Source organism: Mya arenaria, chromosome 13, assembly GCF_026914265.1.
Source record: "Mya arenaria isolate MELC-2E11 chromosome 13, ASM2691426v1".
Taxonomy (NCBI): domain Eukaryota; kingdom Metazoa; phylum Mollusca; class Bivalvia; order Myida; family Myidae; genus Mya; species Mya arenaria.
The window spans coordinates 3,587,826-3,609,075 of NC_069134.1; the positions used below are offsets into that span (position 1 = coordinate 3,587,826).

The following is a 21,250-nucleotide window of genomic DNA, read 5'->3' on the forward strand; positions in this document are numbered from 1 at the left end:
GATTTGTTAGTGCGAATGCTGCAGCAGTTGACTGTGAGTAGTCTGAGGTTTGACTGGTTGTGGGGGATGCCGTGTTCTCTGTGGTTGGAGTGATGGTCTGCTGTGGAGTTGGTTGGCACACTGTCGGTGGACGAAGGTCTAAGTCTACGTTTCATGACAGGGTTGATAAAACATGGACTGCTAGAATCAACAGGACTGAAGCAGGAGGAAGTAACTTAGTCAAATGTCGAGTCGACTTCGTAGAGAGGTGTAAAGACGTTTGAAAAATCAAAGTTATTGTAGGTGAAACTGTCTACATTAATACTGTCGCAACGACAACATTGCCAGACGACTGATGGACGATTCAAATATGACATGTCTTTGGTTGGTATCTCTTCACACGACTTGTGAAACCACACGCTGCAGTTGTTGCAAGCGACTCCGAGGTGGGACCAGGTGACTGGGATATTACAAAGGCCACACGGGCAGATGTCCGCATATTGTCCCCAGAAAGTAAAAGTAATAATAAGCCTAGGCAGTGTCCTTTTCTGTTACCTTGTGTGGTATATCGGCGTGTTGGTAAGTTCCGACGAACAGCGAAGGAGAAGTTTGGAATGTACGTGTGTAGTTGAAAAAGAAACTGCTGTAAGTGATGTGAGACTGGACAATGTTGGTTCATCCATATAAGCAATATATGACAGTACAGTAAGAGCAAGCATGAATTCTAGCAAGATGTATTGTCGACGGTTGTTGTTGTCCCTTGACATGGGCGCCGCCATCTTGGATCGCATGTACTTGGTGGATGGTGTAAGGATGGAGAAACTGGCCGAGGGCGGTAACCAGCAGAGTGACCGTTTAGCAAGACATTCTTAACGTGCAATAGTTTACCAGTAACCAAAATATATCAGTCTTTGTTCAAGGAAATGTGGATAACCACTCTTATTTTAATTAATTTTAATCATTTTAACACTCGGATGGAAAACACGTCTCAGACTTGCTTTAGATTTCTCCCAAGTCAGCCCTATCTTATTAAACGGAGGTACATTTGTAGTGTGATATGATTGGTTTGGTCCTTATGTTACATGGGATTGGAGCGGGAGGTGTGTCACCTCCGGAAAGAACATTTGAAAAATTCAGTCAAGAACAATTAATTAGAAATATGAGCGCCAACATTCAGTGAAATTACAACACAGTTTAAGCAATAAGAAGTACATGTAGCTTTGTGTTTAGTCTTTAATTGTATTCCTGATTTTGAAACCACTGGGCTTTGGGGAGCTAAAATTGCTTAAGTACTCCGCTGGTTGTTAAGGTCTGCGAACGCCAATTGTAAGAGTTATTCATTGCTTGATTTGAACCTGTAGCTAAGATGTTTTAAACAAATCCATACTTAAAAGTGACTGATAGGCCTAACTGATCCTAATTACAACTTTTGTTGAAGCAAATTTCTGCCAATATCAACATACTAAAGCTATTTCAGTTTGATATCTGTGTTCAGTTCAGAATATTGATATTAAATTAAAAAAAGTACAATGAGTAAATAAAACCTGGGAGTACGATTGGTATTGGTCCCAGATAAAACTAAACAACACTCGAAAAGTGGTCGACAATAAAAATTATGTTTTTTCTTCTTTTGGGTAAAAATATCTTTGGACTAAATTGACAGGAACCGGAACTTATTGCATATCAAAAATCCAAAATGGCGTGGCAGCCAGAAGAAAATGGATTGAGACAAATTCTACAGCTTTTAAAGGAATCGCAGTCACCAGATAATGCCACACAGAGAGCCGTTCAACAAGTATCCTTTCCAGTAATGTAGCTCGACGTATGGTTGTCAATTGTGTCTGTTCAATTCTCGAGAAATACCATTTGAAAATGCACGTGGTCTTAACGCGCTAAACCAAAAGCAATAATTCTTTTCCTGAAAAATAAGAATTTTGTATCAGAAATTTACTGTTCTGAAACATTCTGCCTATTAGTTTATTTTCTAATGTATATAAGTCTATCAATGAGTTTGTATAATCTTGACTGATTCTGTAGGAAGAGAAAAGTGAAAAAAAAATGAATACCACCAGTCTAATAATATATAAATATATTGCAGAGATCGGTAGGTCATTCTCCCCATATTGGTAGAGATAGAAATAGCTTTCAGTGATCAAGACTAGTTCTCCAATGCTTGGTATATGCTCTAGTCCATATAAAAAGCCGCTTCAGAGCCTTTGACAATTATAGTTCTGGTGACTGTCCATATCCCACTTGTATTTTTCTTAGCCAAGAACAACAAATTCTTGTGCCAAGTATATTGAGCGGTAAAGAAATGGGCACCGGCTAGGAAGTTCAAAAAGGAAATGTTTTGTTGACAGATGAATCAGATTTTTTTTCATGAAACACAAGTGTAATTAGAGAAGGTATTGGCTCAAAATATTTTATTTGTAACTTTTGTTTTTATTTAACAATGTGGTGTTAAATATTGTAGAAGTACAATTGAATTTTTTTTTTTACATTGGTATGAATCAGTCGAGAGGGTCACTGGATCTTCAGTTCAAATTAAAAAAATAAACTGGATTTTCGTTTTTTATTAAACACCAGAAACCTGCTAGCGAAATCACCACTCTCTGCTTATATCAACAATATATCTGTAAAAGCTATGGAAAGGTGCCCTCCAAACAACAATGATTATCAATTTACAAATCAAACTTGTTAAGATTTGTATAATATTGGCCTTAAAGCTGCACTCTCACAGATTGAATGTGCGGCAACTTTTTTATATTTTGTCTTGGAACGAGCCAATTTTTGCGAAAATATTAATGGACACCAATTGTATATGACTGCTGACAAAAAATTAGATCACATATTTTTATATTTAAGTTAATTTTTTTATGTTTTATTGATTTTTCTTAAATCGTTAGTAACGCTTTAAGCCATAAAACATTAATTTTCGAAAGGAAATATGGAATTCTGCGAACTGGTCTTTTGTCAGCAATCTTGTATCATTGGTTTGCCATACATGTGATAATTTCTTGGGTCGATTCCGGGACACTCGTCGTAATGTCAATGTACACTAGGGGAGTTCGGGGGCATGCCCCCCCCCCCCCTCCGGATTTTTTTAAATGGGGAACGTCTGTGGTGCATTTTAGAGCATATCTGGGGCTATTTTAGACGTTTTTTAACGTCGGGAAAATGTACCTATCAGGGTTCGAATTTAACTTTGAGGAGCACCCGCAAAATTTTGCGAGTGCATTTTGAGGCAACTCGCAAAATGACAAATCAACTTGCAATTTTATTATTTGCTTTTTCCCTTATAATATTGTCTAATTAAAGTAGAAATTAACACCTAAGACATATTATGAATATTGAAAAGTATCAATCTTGAGTGACTTGACTACTAGAACTTGTTGATGGCTTATTCAATTTGGGGAGTATGGTATGGAAAGACTCGTCTGATGCTGGCAGCTTTTTGATAACAAAGCTTTCCAATAATTTGACATTGTTCACTTTGTATATTTACCCTCGCCATCGGGTAATTTAATACCGATTTGACAAGCACGCTACAGATTTCATTAAGTCTATAAGTATTAAAAACAATAAAATTATAAATTAAAAATAAAAAAGCAACAGTAAATGTAGCGTGGATACTTTGGACCATGAAATATATCGATCAACGAAGTCTATTCATTTTGACGGTTGGGCAGAAATATATTCAAAGGATGATGGGGTTAACATATAGTGCGCAAAAGCGCTAAATTTAGCCAATGATTGAGCTAGGTGATTTTACGTCATTCGTATTTACTTTGTATTATGCACGCCTCGGAGCATCCCGGAAAGATTCGAGATAAAACTCGGCCTTTTCCGTATTTGTTCTATTTTTGAAAACCTACTAGAGCGTGACTCCGTACTGTCTTCTTTATACCGGTAGTGTAAACATGCCACTTATAGGCTGTTTACACTCGACTACATAGCGGAATTAAGTTCATGTTTATTCTACTTTCCTTTTAACATTTTGTGGTCTAGAAAAAGCCACTCGCAGAATTTTGCAAGCTTGAATAAAAGTCACTCGCAATTTCCAAATGTCACTCGCATTTTGCGAGTATGCGAGGCTAAATTCGAACCCTGCCTATTTTGACTGCCAAGACGTATTTTTTACTTGACATGGTTTTTTTTCCCTGCATTTTCTTGAAAAAATAAAACCACCAGATATTTTCCCAGGCTTTAAATGAAGTGCTAACCAGGAGGATATGCAGTCTTCTTTCAATTTCATCAAAACAGGAAATAAACAACTATACGGGCACCTGTTTTCTCGCGTTTTTGAGAACATGCGTTACAAAATATTTATTTTTTCATCACATTTAAAACGTTTGCAATTTATGACACACAATATTTTCCAGAGCTTTTTTCCGTTTGGAGATGCATATAATTTTGATAGAGACGTGTCACCAATCGGCTGTATAAAGCGATCACGTGACTTACCATGGTCACGTGATTAAAGCATTCTATATAACCACCTGTAAACCCCATATTGTCAGTTTTATATCAGCGAAAATACACGATAGTTCGAAAAAAGTTCAAAACACTAAAATTCCTTATAGACGCGTAAGTTGTTGAAAGTATAACGACGTATCGACTTTGAAATTTGAATGGAATATGGGATGTTTTCCGTGTTTTAATTTTGTTTTTTTACTCATTTTGTCTCTTTCTTTGAACTTACCATCATGCTCGTTTGTTGGTAAAATGTGTGAAAAATATCAATTCATCAATTAAAAGCTATCATTCATAAGACCAAACAAATTCATATGAAAACAATGAATTTGTATAGTACAAGAACCCTCCCCGACTCGTTAAGCACAACAATAGGCCAATAGATCAACTGAGTGATTGATGATGACCTCGACGACACACGTACCAATTAACGGATTAGTGTCAGCATGTCCTGTGTTTTACGACCAGTGTCCCGGACAGGCAAAATAGCTGACTTACATTGGTAAAATTAAGATAATCGATACCGAGATTACTTTTTTCGTTCTTTTTTATGACATTCCGGGACAAACATGCACCCTCCGTGACAGAGATACGATTTCCGGGACAATCCCGGACGTCCGGGACCTTAACACATGTATGGGTTTGCAGATTTTTACACAAAAATGTAATTTGCTATTTCCAAGACAAAAAATAAAAAAGTTGTACAAATGCTAAATCTGTGAGAGGCAGCTTTAAGCTCCCTGCAGCTCAAAAATGCACAGAATTCCATATAATATTGTAAATAACGCACAAATATGGTCAAAATACCTTTAAATATATACGTAAGTACTGAATGGTTTGACTGGAAATGTAACTTCTGAAACATAAATTGTCACAATTGGGTGTTGAAGTTTTTCCATCTTCGATAAACAAGTTTTCCAGATGATTTTCAATGGTTATTTTTATAAAAAATTAGAACCAACTTTCTTTCACAAGAACACAATAAGGTGTAGGGCTGTTATGTCCTTAACATTCTTTCCCAGAAACTAGAGGAGTTGAACAAGTTTCCAGATTTCAACAATTACTTGATATTTGTACTGACAAAGTTGAAAAATGAAGGTGAGTGACAATGATCAAAATTCTTTAGTGATTGTCTTTTTGATTGTTTTATAATAGTTAGTGCGGAGTAAAGGCAAACAAAATCCTGCATTAAATCCAGCAACAAGCAAGATCTCATCTGGCAACAAGCAAGACCGCATTAGGCAACAAGCAAGATCTCTTCTCAGTATTATTTAATTCTAATTTTCCTCAGAACATTGTGATTTCCTGATAAGTATATATATATATATATATAAATTTCATTGATCTTATTCCTAGTCTAGACATGGAGAAAATGACTTGTTAAACATTCTAATTCAATGACACAATTATTTTCTTCCAGATGATCCCACCAGATCCCTTAGTGGGCTTATTTTGAAAAATAATGTAAGAGCCCATTTTGAGAAATTTCCTGCCGAGGTTTCCTCATTCATCAAGCAGGAATGCCTAAACAGTATAGGAGACCCCTCTCCCCTCATCAGGGCCACCATTGGGATCCTGATTACCACAATAGTTGCCAAGGGAGACCTCAGAAACTGGCCAGAGCTGCTTCCTGCACTCTGCCAATGTCTAGACTCTGAAGACTATAATGTGTGTGAGGTATGTATAACATCTTCTCATAACATTTATAATTATGCTTATGTTACTTTCTGCTTTTTTTATAAACATGAAGATTTGAGTCTCCATAAAAATAAGATATTTACTTATACACGCTCACTAATGAAATAACTAGTTGATGCAATCTGATAATCGCAATCTGATAATCAGTCATTATTTGTTTAAAGACAGGACATGCATTGAATATTTCTCTATTGTTTATAAGGGAGCGTTTGGAGCCCTGCAGAAGATCTGTGAGGACTCTGCGGAGGCTTTAGACAATGACCCCAGCAGACCCCTCAACATCCTCATCCCCAAATTTCTACAGTTCTTCAAACAACAGAGCCCTAAAATCAGGTATATGAATTGAAAAAAAAAATAATGTGATAAAATCATTATATTCATATTTCTCTGTGGATTTCTATATTAGAATTTGGTATAGAAAGAAATAACTTGCAACTGTGCTATTTTTGATGTATGCAATGTTTTTTAACTGAGGTCATCATGCTGCTATTTGTTTCTAGGTCCCATGCTATTGCGTGCGTGAACCAGTTCATCATCAGCAGAACTCAGGCGCTCATGGTCCACATAGATGCATTTATTGAGGTACATCTCAGAATTAGTGATGGGAATCGGACACAAAAAATACTATCGATAATCGGTTTATGAAACCGATCAATCAATGATCGATTATTTATCGATTCAATCATTACTTAATTATCTTTGGTCATCATATTTAAGGCATGCAGATACAGTACATGCATTAGTTTTAAGCACCAATGTTCCCTTACAAAATTGTTTGTACATTTCTTTGTATAAATTACATTATTTATTTAGATTGCAACTATCCTTTCATGTTTACAAGTTACTATTATAGAACATGAGAGCACAGGCTCTATTTTTTGTCTTACATTTAGTATTGTATTCATGTGTAGAATAAACACAAAGGAAGATATCAATTTCTTTTTAATAATCAGTCAGTAACAAGTTCAACAAGCAGTTGAAAATTATGTTCTACAAGAACATTTTTTTAAGAAAACTGAGAAAACTAAATTCTTACATGGTAAAAAGTAAATGGTAACATGTTTTTAAAAATCATGATAACAAACATGAAAAGGTGAGAACCAATTTTTTTAACAGTTAAATTACAAAGAAAATTTATAGTAAGGTACTGTAGTGACTTACTAAATTGATAAGACTATGACTAGATAACTTAAATTAGTAACACCTTTACGTTTCAACATTAACAAGCATTAACCAGAAACAAAACATATTTTCATGACATTTTTTTACTTGTAGTCGGTAGCGATTATGTCCATTGTTTCTATAATCGATTGTTCACATTTCACTATCAATTGTCGCTGACGTAGGCCTTTCCGATCAATTGTCGATTATCATCAATCATCGGCACAACACTATCAGATTGATTGTGTAAAATATGATTAAGTTAAACTATTTGTGTGAGTTTAATTGTGATTGCTGGCTGAATATTTACTGTTTTTCAGAAATTGTGAGAAACGTTTTATAACATTGGTCAGTGCACCACAAGTCCGAATGACCCAAGTATTTTTTATGAACCACAATTCCGAATTGAAATAGTTGTTTAAATAGTGGCAGCATCAATGAAGTCACTTGCTTTATCATTATTGCATTACCTTTTCAGCAATAACGTAACGTCCAATAACTAGAATAATTTGTTTAATACGGTAACAATATATATAAATATATTTATATATATACTTGCAAATATATATATATATAGCAGTATTCCAAAGATGTTTCTTTACTTAGAATATAAATGGAATTGAAATGATAATGCGTTCAACTAAAGATTAGTTGAACTGCAACAGGAGTGTAATTATTGCAGTTTGGTACTATGGCATATATTTCACATGTAATTTTTGGCCTTTGTTATTCCAGAACCTGTTTTATCTGGCATCTGATGATGACACGGAGGTTCGTAAGAATGTGTGTCGGGCGCTCGTCATGCTGGTGGAGGTGCGCATGGACCGCCTCATGCCCCACATCAACAGCATCATAGAGGTAGGATATAATTGCTCAGAATGATTGTGTGAAATATGTTGCAGTTAAACTATTTGTGTAGAAATTACTTGATATTTGCTAAAACTGATCTCATGTAAGTTTATATGCCTATATAACTCAAATTATTCTCATTTTTTTAAGGATTGTTTTATTACATTCAATGAATTTGAAAAACAGTGTAGTGTAACATAATAGTAGTTCTAATTTCAGCATTGCTAATTTTTCAGGATTTGAAGTGTTTATAGCACAAGTCCTTAAAAGAAATACGTTTGTTTTCTGTAACCTGATACAGTCTTAATTTTTTACTGGTGACCAAAATGGTATTATTGCCTAAAAATTAAAAGGTCCAATTTGGTGTACCCTGTTGTGATAAAGATAGTTAAGTTGTGTCCAAACTTAACGCTTAGAAATAAATGTTCCCATTTCTGGAATGAATATGCAAACATTGCAACAAAAATAGTTCTGCCTATACGAACAGTGTGTTCATGATTTGTACAAAAATGTATTAATGAACAATCTTTTCTTCTTTTTTTAACAGAAAAACAGATGTTTTGTTTAGGCTGTTATAACACTGATTGAAGCTTGTAAATACAAGACATAAATGATGAAGGGCAATGCCATTTACAGAAATTATATACGGCTTAGGTTTATAAATAGTAATGCTATCTTGTATACATATATTGTCTAGTACATGATGATGCGTACGACTGACGATGATGACACGGTGGCGCTGGAGGCCTGTGAGTACTGGTTGTCTCTGGCAGAGCAGCCCATCTGTAAGGAGGTGCTGACCCCACACATCGAGAAACTTGTGCCCATCCTTGTCAAGGGCATGAAGTACAGCGAGATCGACATTATCCTTCTCAAGGTAGTGTGGTGTTCAGTTTAACCCCGGTGTATTATTTTGGTTTCCTTGTAAAAATTAAATTTCAATTAAATGAATTATTAAGTGGTGTAAATTTACACAAGGATATCTTTTGAGCAAACCTCTTGCACCTTGTGCATTCAATGTTAATCACCTATTTTTATGATTTTGTGCAAATTATACAGACAATGCGAATGTCCGTCGGACATGTCCGGTATATTTCCATTTTGACCGACGAAACTTTTGTTTTGGTCGGTCACAATGTCCGGTGAAAAATTACAGTCAGCACCGTTTAATTTTCGGAAAATTTACTTTCAGTTTCTAAATAAATGTTCAGAGTTATATTTAACTATTATATCATGATTATTCAGCGTGTTAATCCGTGTATCACTATTTGTAAACCCCGTTTCGACATGTTTCTGTTAAAGCCGATAAAACGCGTAAGGTTCCGATTTCAGCTCGTACTCTAATACCTTTTATTTTACGGAAATGTTCGGAAATTACAAAATTCCGTATGTATTTATTTTCGGCGAAGTGGTTCCCGGCAATCCTGTTAATTTATATACCAAGCTGACTTTCTTTCCGCTCTGTTTAACATTGCCAATAACAAGAACTCTACTTTCGTTTTTGCATAAATGTTGTGCCTGAGTTTGACTTGTAGTACAATTTGTTACATTTTATAACCGTACTGTATCTTTAATTAAAGATGAATTAAAAGAGTAAGATCTAGCTGTTCCATGGGTAGACGAACCAGATATGAGTTTTTTTTGGGAGGCAAGGGAAGAAAAAAATTATGACATAAGATCCGAATATTGATTTTTTTACATGATGTTTAGATTTTTGTAATTTATTATAGCACTGTAGGACAAATCTAACCAAAAAGATCTTAACCTGTTATAATGGGGAATTACAAAACTTATTTAAAAAAGAGGCTTAAAATCAAGGTTTAGGCTGATGTAATTGAATACTGTTTGTAACATTGCGACAGGTAAAAATTTGCTGCGACAGGTAAACTTTCAGTGTTTACCTGTCGCAATGTCCTGTGAAGAAGAAAAAGTTTTCGCGTTGTCTGATTATACATAAAGCCTTATTACTAAATTTAAAACTTGAGATATGATAATGAACCTGAACAAATCTATTAACCCCTGTATTGTTTCTTATAGGGTGATGTAGAGGATGATGAAATGGTGCCAGACAAGGAGTCTGACATCAAGCCACGCTTCCATCGCGCCAGGTCACACAACCAGAAACATCAAGGAGAGGTGAGGGATCATGTTTTCTTGGGGGTTAAAACAAATGTTGATTCTTTTGTCACATAATTATGGTAAATATTTGAGATAAGTTGCTGAGGTAAGATGCTAAATGATGACAAAACTTGCACATGATTAAATGAGTGTTTGCTGTGTATTCGTACTGTCTGATAGCAGTTTCATAATCAGGATTCAAAGACATCTTATCAACATACTTAATAACCTAGTTACTATTGTAGATTCTGTTTTGAAAAAACAGGTCTAGAAGTAAGGTCTTCAAGAAAGAAAAAACACCTGCTTTTTGTGGGGGGGAAAATAACCATAACCCAAGAAAGAAAAAACACCTGCTTTTTGTGGGGGGGAAAATAACCATAACCATGACCATGTGTTTCAGGGGGGAGATGGTGATGGCGAAGGGGACTCTGATGATGATGGCATGGATGATGATGACAGTCTTTCGGACTGGAATCTCCGTATGTTTCCTTTCTCAAGATTAATTTTGATCAAGCAATATTGAAATTAATGTACTGGCAACTTCTTTTTTAGCTATTTACAAGAAGTGAATTTATGAAAGTTACAAAGTAGATCTGGATTGAAAATTATTTATATGATGGGATGGAAATATTACTTAAAATACCTGAATTTTAGGTAAGTGTTCGGCAGCTGCTCTGGACGTTCTGGCCAACGTGTTTAGGGAAGACATATTGCCTGTCCTGCTTCCCATACTGAAGGAGATTCTGTTTCACGCAAACTGGGAGATCAAGGAGTCTGGCATCCTTGTGCTTGGAGCCATTGCGGAGGGCTGCATGAACGGCATGATCCCACATCTGCCTGAGCTCATACCATACCTGATCACTTGCCTTGCGGACAAGAAGGCCCTCGTGCGGTCCATAACATGCTGGACCCTGAGTCGATACGCACACTGGGTTGTCGGCCAGCCCCATGAGCAATATCTGAAACCACTCATGACAGAGGTACAAACTGATTGGTGGCTGTTGTCCTGTCTTGAATTTTTTTTTGGTCTTATCAGACCTATATATATAAAAAAAAAATGGATTAGTTATTCAAACATTACTTTTGATTTGGAACACAAAAAAGATGAGAATATCAATGTGCCTTCTGTATATACTGACATCATGATGAAAATTGAACTCTCTCTTACTGATTGTGTTAGGAAGAGAACATTTTGTCTGAGCTGTCAGATCAGTTGTGTACATGTAGGTGAACTTAGCCAATGTATGAAAATATGTTTGAGCAAATTTTAATATGTACAATCATAGCTAATTGAGATTCTGTATCTCCCTATTCAGTTGTTGAAGCGTGTGTTGGATGCAAACAAGCGTGTCCAGGAGGCTGCATGTTCGGCGTTTGCCACACTAGAGGAGGAGGCATGTACAGAACTTGTGCCCTACCTCGGCTTTATACTCGAGACTCTCGTATTTGCCTTCAGCAAGTACCAGGTAAACAAAACCCTTTTTCATGAGTGGGTTTAAGGGGTAGAAAAGCTTTTCCATAATCTATTTTTGGAGAAAATGTTTTATTTTTCTGCATTGTATTTTTTTTTTTTTTTTACTAAATATGTGATGTGTAATTTACAGTTTGAAATCTAAATGTTAAGCATAAGCTGTAAAGCTGTAAAAATAAGTTAGTTTGATGTGATGACAACATTGCACATGAGGCAAACAATGAGTGTCTGCATGTATTCGTACTGTCTGAACAAACTGGCATTATTACTGTTGTTGCTCTTCATATACTTTGGTGTATACAAGACATTCCTCTTTAAGTTTTTTAGAATTTGAGAGTCTAGTCTATGTAGTATGGGTGTGTGATTTGTAAACATCTGTATGGTTTTAGCTTAAGAGGTATGAAAAGTTGCTTTACCCGTATTTTTGTAACACCATTCTGTTCTCATGGAGTCCATCATGGGCGTCATTCTGCCTTCATAGAGTTAAATGCTGAAGACTGTCAAATAATGTTTTTGTACTTAAATACATACAATGCAAACTTTACATAGCTGGAATTTAAACCCTAATATTAATTCAATTAAACATCATTCCTAACATTTTTTTTGTCAAATTCATAGTGTTCAAGATTTTTGCAGCGCAACGCAATGTGCTCTTTTCTCACTGCATGCCATGCCCCTTTCTGCAGCACTCTGTTCGATTTAAAACATTGCTAAAACCCTACATTTTGTACAATTTTTAAGGTGTCAGGCTTATGAATATTCTATTTTATATAATTCCATATGTAGATCTGCTAACACTACATAATGCAAAGCTATAAATAGTTATAATTTTATCAGTTTAGTTCTTATGAAGTCTATTAAACTTAGCTAGTTCTAGGTTTTACTCATACATACCCTGTAAAGTTAGTTTGATGTGATGACAACATAGCACATGAGGCAAACAATGAGTGTCTGCATGTATTCGTACTGTCTGAACAAACTGGCACCTTAATGCCTTAATGCAGACCAGTTTGTGCACCCTTCTCTCTCCATAGAGTTTATTACTTCTTTTGTTTGATTAAAACAAACACATATTCTGCTTTTAAAAACTTATATAACATGAATTAAACACTATAAAATTGAACAAAAAAAAATGCTAGGAATGGTGTTTAATTGTATTAAGATCTTCTCAGCCTAATACAATGTGCCCTTTTCTCACTTGATCCTGATGCCGTGTCCCTCTTCTGCAGCACTCTTGACCTTTTTAAAACCTGGACAAAAAATGTAAACTTTCAATATATTTAAAGGTGTTTCTTTCCCATGATATGAGTTCATTACTTATTTAGAGTTAGCTAGTTCTAGGTTTTACACCTACATACCCTGTGAAGTTAGTTTGATGTGATGACATCATAGCACACGAGGCAAACAATGAGTGTCTGCATGTATTCTGTCTGAACAAACTGATTTTCTTTCCATATTTTTTCCTGTATACATGTTATTTTCTAAAAGGCTCAGTTTTACATCTTAGTTGAGTGAGGGTGGCATAATTGACCCGTTATCCTATTGCAGCACAAGAACCTGCTGATCCTCTATGATGCCATTGGAACTCTTGCAGACTCCGTGGGTCACCATCTTAACAAACCAGTGAGTCAACCTTGTCATTTTAAATATATGGTGAACTAAACAATATTGCGTAACATACATGAAACAGGTTCTGCAAATATTGAGCAGTTGTAGGGAAAGACTTGGATTAACCATTGACCCCGGCTTGTGCAAAATTTGAATCTTGAGCAAGCTGGGCAAACATTTAACCTATGCAGAGTGTGTACGTATTTCGATCAATGTTTGGGTAGTACTTAATTGGCCTTTTTCCTCAAAGCACTTCAAAGGCAAGATGAATATTTCATTGGATATTTATACACTAACTCGCACTTGGATCTGTTATAGGAGTATGTGAGCATGTTAATGCCACCCCTGATAGAAAAGTGGAACGTTCTGAAGGATGAGGACAAGGACCTGTTTCCCCTTCTCGAGGTATGTTGTTGACTGGTCATTTTTAGAATAATCATTGTTTTGGCTGAATAAGAGAAGCATGCAAATGCAGTATGATTCCAGCTGACATGATGAGAAATTGAACTCTCTCTTACTGATACACAAGGAAGACAAATGTTCTCTGATTTAGCTGGAATAAAAAAGTATGCCAAGATCTGATGAATTGTATGGTTGAATTTGTATAAAAAAGTATGATAAATGTCTTGGAAAAAACAAAACAAGCTCAAAATTGTATTACATATTGCCATTGCAGTGTTTGTCGAGTGTGGCCACTGCCCTGCAGTCCGGATTTCTGCCCTACTGCGAGCCTGTCTACAGAAGGTGTGTTTCCCTTGTGGAACAGACACTCGGACAAAACCTGGTGAGTAACTGTCAGAGATACCTAGATGCTGAATTGTTCGCCTTTTGTTGGAACAGGTCTTTAATCTGACATGGAAGAATTAATGTTCTCATGTATGACATCTCTTGACCTGTATGTAATTTACAGGCAAGCATGCAGAGTCCTGATCAGTTTGACCCCCCTGACAAGGACTTCATGATCGTGGCATTGGACCTGTTGTCTGGACTGGCAGAAGGCCTCAATCAGCAGATCGAGACACTAGTGGCCAACAGTGACATACTGAAACTACTCTACCAGTGTATGCAGGTAGGGCACACCTACCATGGCGTTTGGGTAGGGGGCTGGTCTACTCTGGTCTGTTAACTCCATAGTAAATCGTGCCGCTTCTCAATGAAACATTTGCATGTAAACAGTGACTGTTAAAATATGAGAACAGAAAACTATTGTAAATGTGTTTTGCATAATGTGTGACTGTTGTGACTGTTATGTAAGTAAAACTTCCAGTGATACATATAGGTGTCTCATGTGTAATTGTATCAAATTTAATATACATATATGTTGCTACTCCTTTTCTTGCCGAGATGTTTAAACTTTTGGTCATGCTTCATATCAGGACCCGATGCCCGAGGTTCGACAGAGTTCATTTGCCCTGCTGGGAGATCTCACCAAGGCTTGTTTCCAGCATGTCAAACAGTGTATAGGTACGTACACACTGAGGGTGTCATTCATTAGCTGATGAAAATAAAACCTTAATTGCCTCACAATTAAAAAAATATGTGTTCTATTTAAAATCATGCATTTATACTTATGGTTACTTTTTGCTAAATCTTAATAAGTTGATGTGTATGTGTTACAGGTGACTTCATGCCTATATTGGGCCACAATCTCAACCCGGAGTACATCTCTGTATGCAACAACGCCACCTGGGCAATCGGAGAAATCTCCATTAAAATGGGTAAGTACATAGAAGGGGTTTAATTTGTTAAGAATATTTATTAAATTATGTATTGATAGCAATTTAAAATGCAGGTTCAAACACATTATATATCATACTGAGGTTAAATAAACATGTAGTACTGCTGTTGCAACGAGCCATGTACTGTTACCACGAAAGCATGCATGATCTGTAACTTTTTTAAAATGTCCTGTATTTCAGGTCCTGATATGAAGGAGTATGTCCCAGTTGTACTCGGGAATCTTATTGAGATTATCAATCGACCGAACACTCCAAAAACCCTCCTGGAGAATACAGGTGGGTTAAATCTAGCACTGCATGTTCTTTGTTTTAACTTTCGGTCAAGGGAGGATATTAAACCAAATCAAAATTGATAGATAGTAAAACATTGATTAAAAAGCCTGAATGTGTAAACAAAATGTTGCAGTTTTGTTGTAAGATAATGTTTGTACAAACTGATATCATTTAAGACTTTTTACGGTTGTAAATCTTGTTACATTTAGTGTCTTGAGAAGTGATTTGATGGCTCATAATATAGCATGATGTTGAATGTCACCCTGTCATGATACATAGATATTGTTCTGGTATATCAGCCTCTCAATGTAGCAAGCATACATATAACAGATTAAATAAATGGGAACTTGAAAGGTCCTTGTTTAGTTTAGTCTTAATAAGGTCAACTTTTATGTTTTGCATTTATTGAATAATTATTTATGTGACATTAAGTTGTTTATTGGTGTGTGGGTGTATCATTTTAAGGACAAAGAGGTTGTTTCTCTGTTGGAGCCAATGCTTATTCCCTATAAATTATGTATTAATTTGAAAGTATTTATAATATAAAGGGTTGATTCACATAAATAAGCACATGTAACCTGTTTCTTTTGAAGAAAAATAGTTCCACCCATATGCACCCAGAAACAAACTTTACAGGCTGCAAACTCCTATAGTATGAAATCATTTATATTCGTTGGCAGGAAATTTCATGGTTTCCCTAAAAATTACAATTTTGTGGGTACTTAAATTCGTGGTTTTTCGTTTTTGAAAAAAATAAAAAATAATCGAAACTGCTATAGTTCTAGATCGTCTGCATTAACTCCACGCGCTGGCCCGTGATTTCCGTCTTCTAAATCACTCGGTTTATCACACTCGCTAAAGTGGTACAACATGCCAATTAGTGCATATACCCATGTCAATTATCGATTTAGTTGGAAATTTAGGTCATAAAAGAAGATGTACCCTGATCATAAATACAGAAAGGTGAAGCCATTGAATGCCAATTAAGAATTTTGCAAACTGTGAAAATGCCGAGAAGGTCCAAATATTTGAGTAAACAATCCCTAAATTCACTACTGTGGCCTCTGTAACGAATAAACTAGACTATGTACATAACATGGCAATTGAAAAAGTGAATAAAGGGTTTATATTTCGTGGGATCTTGAATTCGTGGCTCACCCAACCCACGAAAACCATGAACATTAATGCCCCACGAACATTAATGATTTCACAGTATCTGTACAATATATATACATGTAGAATGATCCACCCCTGAATGGAAATAGCGTGTGCTTGGTTTGTTGAGTTACTTATTTGTTGTTTTCTTGTTTTTCTTCTTTGTTGCTGTTCCACTGGGGAATGTAGCCATCACGATAGGTCGATTGGGGCTCGTGTGTCCCGCGGAAGTGGCACCCAATCTTCAACAGTTCATACGACAATGGTCTGTAATGCCTTTACCATCTAGTGTACCTCAAGAAGTGTATTTGAATGTTGTATCATGTATCATCAGACATCGCCAAACCTGTCAGACCATCGAGCTTGACTGGTAAAAATCCTGAACGTTAGACAAATTTTAAGACCTGATCGGACCTTCTGTCCGATTAAAATTGGGATGAAAAACATGATTTGGTTTACTATCAGTATTTAAAAATTACTACTTAAATTCCAAAATCTATTTCTGTATAATTCTGAAACAAATGGCACTGAACCCCGGCTATGAAAGAAAATTATCTTCTTCTTTTTTCACGTCATCGGCATTGTCTGATGCATAGTGGAAACAACCAATGTGTGCAACCTGGAATTTAAACTTTTTAATGCATAATGAAATATGTACTTTGGGTTAGAACATGGGGATACTTTGGGTTAGAACATGGGGATACTTTGGGTTAGAACATGGGGATACTTTGGGTTAGAACATGGGGACTTATTATCTGAATAGAAGCTTTATTCACCGTAAAATAGTAGGTTAGGCAACTCTGTCTGGTCTGACTGAAATTTTTATCTTGTCACTAGAAAATTTGAGGTCTGGCGGTGTCTGTATCATGTATCTTGAATCATAGCATAGTGGTGAACATATAGTTAAAGGAACTGTTATAAATTACAGTGTGCTTTCTTACCTATGTTTTAATTTATTTAATGTTGTGTAAGAAACACAAGACTTCAATTATCAACATATGTAACAATTGTGTTGTTGTGTCAATATGATTTTGCTCATTATGAATGTGTCTTAAAAGAGATATTGATATTGTATTTAACATTTGTTGTTTGTATACAGAAGTAATTCAGTATTTGTGTCGCCTGTGGTGCCTGACAGACAGAGGGATTACTCTTCCCAGCGTCACATATGCTTTTCTGATAAAATTCCTTTTGGATGTCTGGTGTTGTAGAATCTTTAAACTTACTATTGACATTGGTCATGGTCAGTAGATGACACTTTGATTTATGGGTCAGAAGGTCAAAGTATATTGTGATCTTGACTATGAAAATGATGGGCACTTTAGTCAGGGGACTTGTCTAATATCATTCTGGTTTACATGTAAGATAAAGTTCATTTTCAAGGCAGTCACTCGGAAATAATCATGCTTCCTTGCTGACACAGGTGTACGTCACTACGTAACATTCGTGACAACGAGGAGAAGGACTCTGCGTTTAGAGGTGTGTGTCATATGATTAGTGTGAACCCTGGCGGGGTCGTACAGGACTTCATATTCTTCTGTGATGCCGTTGCCTCCTGGGTACACCCCAAACAGGACCTCAAAGAGATGTTTTACAAGGTGGCCAATAGATCTTAAATATATGATGATGATTTTATATGTCACATGTATAACACGGTGAATATGAAAATACCCATTGTCATGTATACATTTTAAATTGTCGAAATTTACAGATAATTTATTAAATTTTATTTATTCTTTCTTAGAGAGTAAGAAAGTACATTCAAATGTTTGAAAATAACGAAATTCTTGCATTATTGACTGGAAGTTTGTAAGGCAAATGAATTATTACAATATACCTCAGGCCTGCATCTGGTTTTCCTTCAGAAAATATTTTTATTCATGCTTGTAAGTTGAGCCAGATGACTAACCTCTAACCAATCAAACTGTCATGTGTTTTCAGATCCTGCACGGTTTCAAGGACCAGGTTGGGGAAGACAACTGGAAGAAGTTTTCTGACCAGTTCCCAGTTCCTCTCAGAGAGCGCCTGGCACACCACTATGCGGTGTGAACAATTTCTGGGTATGTGGTTAGCTTTTCGATGCTTAACTATGGTTAACTCATTGTATTGCTCTCAATGAAATCAGTCCCTACATATTTATAAGAATCATCTTTAAGGTGACATCCATTGTAGTTCTTTTTTTTGCTTATGTACAAGTTCTTTCACAACATATAATTTATTACATCTTGACTGTAAAAGTTGTTCTGTAGTTATTTTAAAACACCTTAATTACATGTACTGAGATTTTAGTTCAGTCTGACAAAGAAGATCTCATATATACAGTAAATGTTAACACAAAGTTTATACATGACTAAATTTGTGTATTTCAGGTGCGGGGTATTCTGGGTGGACAAGCTCTATATTTGGGCGGGAGGTGGGAGGGAACTCTCCATTCAGCCTTTCTGGGCTCGCGGGCGGGCGGGTCGACTTCGCGCTGGGAAGGGAGGGAGGGGAACAGGGGGCCGGGCCTCTGTCTACGCGCTGGGGAATCCTGGGATAGCTGCAGGTACACATCGCGGACCTGTGGCATTACCTTCGCGAACTTAAGGGTGGGCACGCGTTTTACTACTACTGGGTGGGAAACTTTAAATTCTCAGCCTGCATAAGTTACCATCATCATCCAGATAGCTCTGCTGTCGGTTTGTTCGTCATCTGGACGTAGGAAGATGCTAGCTTCGGTGTTGAACATCTCCAACACATCAAAGCAGTCTACCATCAGTTACCTGGTCTGTATTGGCTTTGCCATAAAACCATGAAATTACACCAGCAATCATACCAGCAAAATCCTACACCAGCTAATCTGGCATAGAGTTTAAAGAACAGATTGAACTTGCTAAATTGTATTCACAATATAAGCAACTTTGAACGCTGAGTGAAAAAAAATGAACTAAATGAAAATCAACCATAGTGCTAAAACAGACAGAAAGATATCACATTGAATCATTTCATCCTTACTTAGGCTGCAACATCCGTTTTTTGTGCTTTAAGTCAGGAGATAATTGGTTTTGCATGGTCGCGTGGGGAGGTTATCGCATTCTGATGGGCACCTTGGGTAAGTTAGGTCAACTCTGGCATTTTTTTAGGGTAAAATTGGGTGGACATTTTGTCCAATATCAAGCCATGCCTACCAAGTATCTCCTCTTGAAACACACCGAATCTTAGCCAAGACTTTTTTTTATAAAAAGCAAGACTTCATTGGAATAGTGAAAAGAGGTGATCTTTTTTCCTGCAGTTCGCTGTTAGACATCAAAAGCTTGAACTATTAAATACAGTCTTGGTAGAGATTCCAATTAAAGTGTAGTCAATCTTAATAAAAAAATGTATTCGTGTATCCTTCACAATTGTATGGCTTAAAAACATACCTAGCTTTTAATAAAATTGTACGTATTTACAACAGTTACATTTTAACATTGTTGTTACATGCCATATCTGTTTAAAGTATTTTTGAAATACATCAGCTTTGGCTCTGGTATTTCCCTGTAATAATGTTTATCCTGAACTGTTCTGTGGAGTTGTTTTTAGATCAGATATATCATGATCATGTTCAGTGGATGTTTAGACTTGTTCCACACGTTTGTTAAGAAGCACATAGTTACTCATTGATGATGTGAAGTATTATGGCATGCTTGTCCAATCTTACATATTGAATGTGTTTAATCCTAGGTAAAACATTAATATGGCCCCAATTTCTGGAAACATCTTAAGCTTTAGTTGAAGCATCATTATTCATGCAGTCAAATTACTTTGGTTTCCCTTAAATATCTCCATACACTTGTGTATATACAAAAGACGAAAATTAAATAATTTATACCAAATCAAAAATAGTGAAATTAGCTTGATCAGGTCATAAAATTCAGCATGGAAGTGTTGTTACATTGCAATTTACTGAAAGGGAAGATAATGACATTCTACTGAAAGGGAAGATAATGACAAAATGGTTAGGAGATAATCATTTTGTTTTCGATTTTTACTTTTCGATGCATAAGATGAAACATGATAAAATAAGTTAAATGTTTTATTAGCATTTAAGAGTTTCGGTAAAATTGTAGATTTTAGACAGTCTCCTATGTGTAAAATTATCCTGTATGTTCACACCATCATATTTGACATCTTGAAAGATTCTCTAAATTCAAATATTTACTGGAACTACGTGTATTACTGTCTTTATGTATGAAATGGTACCTTAACCGTGTTTGTGGTGATGATGTCCAGTACATGTTGTGGGACTGTGTCTGACCAACCTTGAGAAGGAATCATCAAGTCTTCAAGTTATAAAGCAAGTTTTAAACACAGAATTGCAATGTCTGCATTAAACATTGTTTAGATATTAGTCTTGTACATCTTCAACTTCTTTTTGTAAGCGCTATTGTGAAGAAGTTTTGGTAGTAAAAAAATAATTTCTGTGCGCACCCTTTGTTGAACAGTCTTTCAATGTTATCAAACACCTGTAATTCTTAAGTTAAAAGTCTTTCATTTACTCTGTACTGTTGCTTATACTTCGTTTTAAAAGCATGCATGAAAAATAAAAGTGAATATCATTGTGGATTTCTATTTGTGATTATCCCAATTGTAGGAAGATTTGAGAAGGCTGCTCTAGGCAGTTTTTCTTGCACACCACTGATGCAAAAATCTTGCTTATAACATGTGTGATTGACTACCAAGGCTTAAAGACTACCAAGGTTTATAG

General features: G+C 35.9%; 1 protein-coding gene across 1 annotated transcript; it reads left to right on the top strand.

The window, feature by feature from the left end:
• The first annotated feature begins 1,655 nt into the window (after positions 1 to 1,655).
• LOC128213688 (transportin-1-like) lies at positions 1,656 to 21,101 on the top strand. Its single transcript, XM_052919689.1, has 22 exons — positions 1,656 to 1,774; positions 5,475 to 5,550; positions 5,873 to 6,129; positions 6,353 to 6,483; positions 6,651 to 6,732; positions 8,047 to 8,169; positions 8,858 to 9,037; positions 10,198 to 10,296; positions 10,679 to 10,757; positions 10,933 to 11,258; positions 11,595 to 11,744; positions 13,298 to 13,372; positions 13,676 to 13,762; positions 14,034 to 14,141; positions 14,268 to 14,426; positions 14,734 to 14,821; positions 14,977 to 15,075; positions 15,277 to 15,372; positions 16,714 to 16,789; positions 17,948 to 18,122; positions 18,466 to 18,584; positions 18,894 to 21,101. Exons 1-21 carry the CDS (start codon positions 1,676 to 1,678, stop codon positions 18,571 to 18,573), a joined length of 2,673 nt encoding a protein of 890 aa, XP_052775649.1. The 5' UTR covers positions 1,656 to 1,675; the 3' UTR covers positions 18,574 to 18,584; positions 18,894 to 21,101.
• Positions 21,102 to 21,250: the final 149 nt, after the last annotated feature.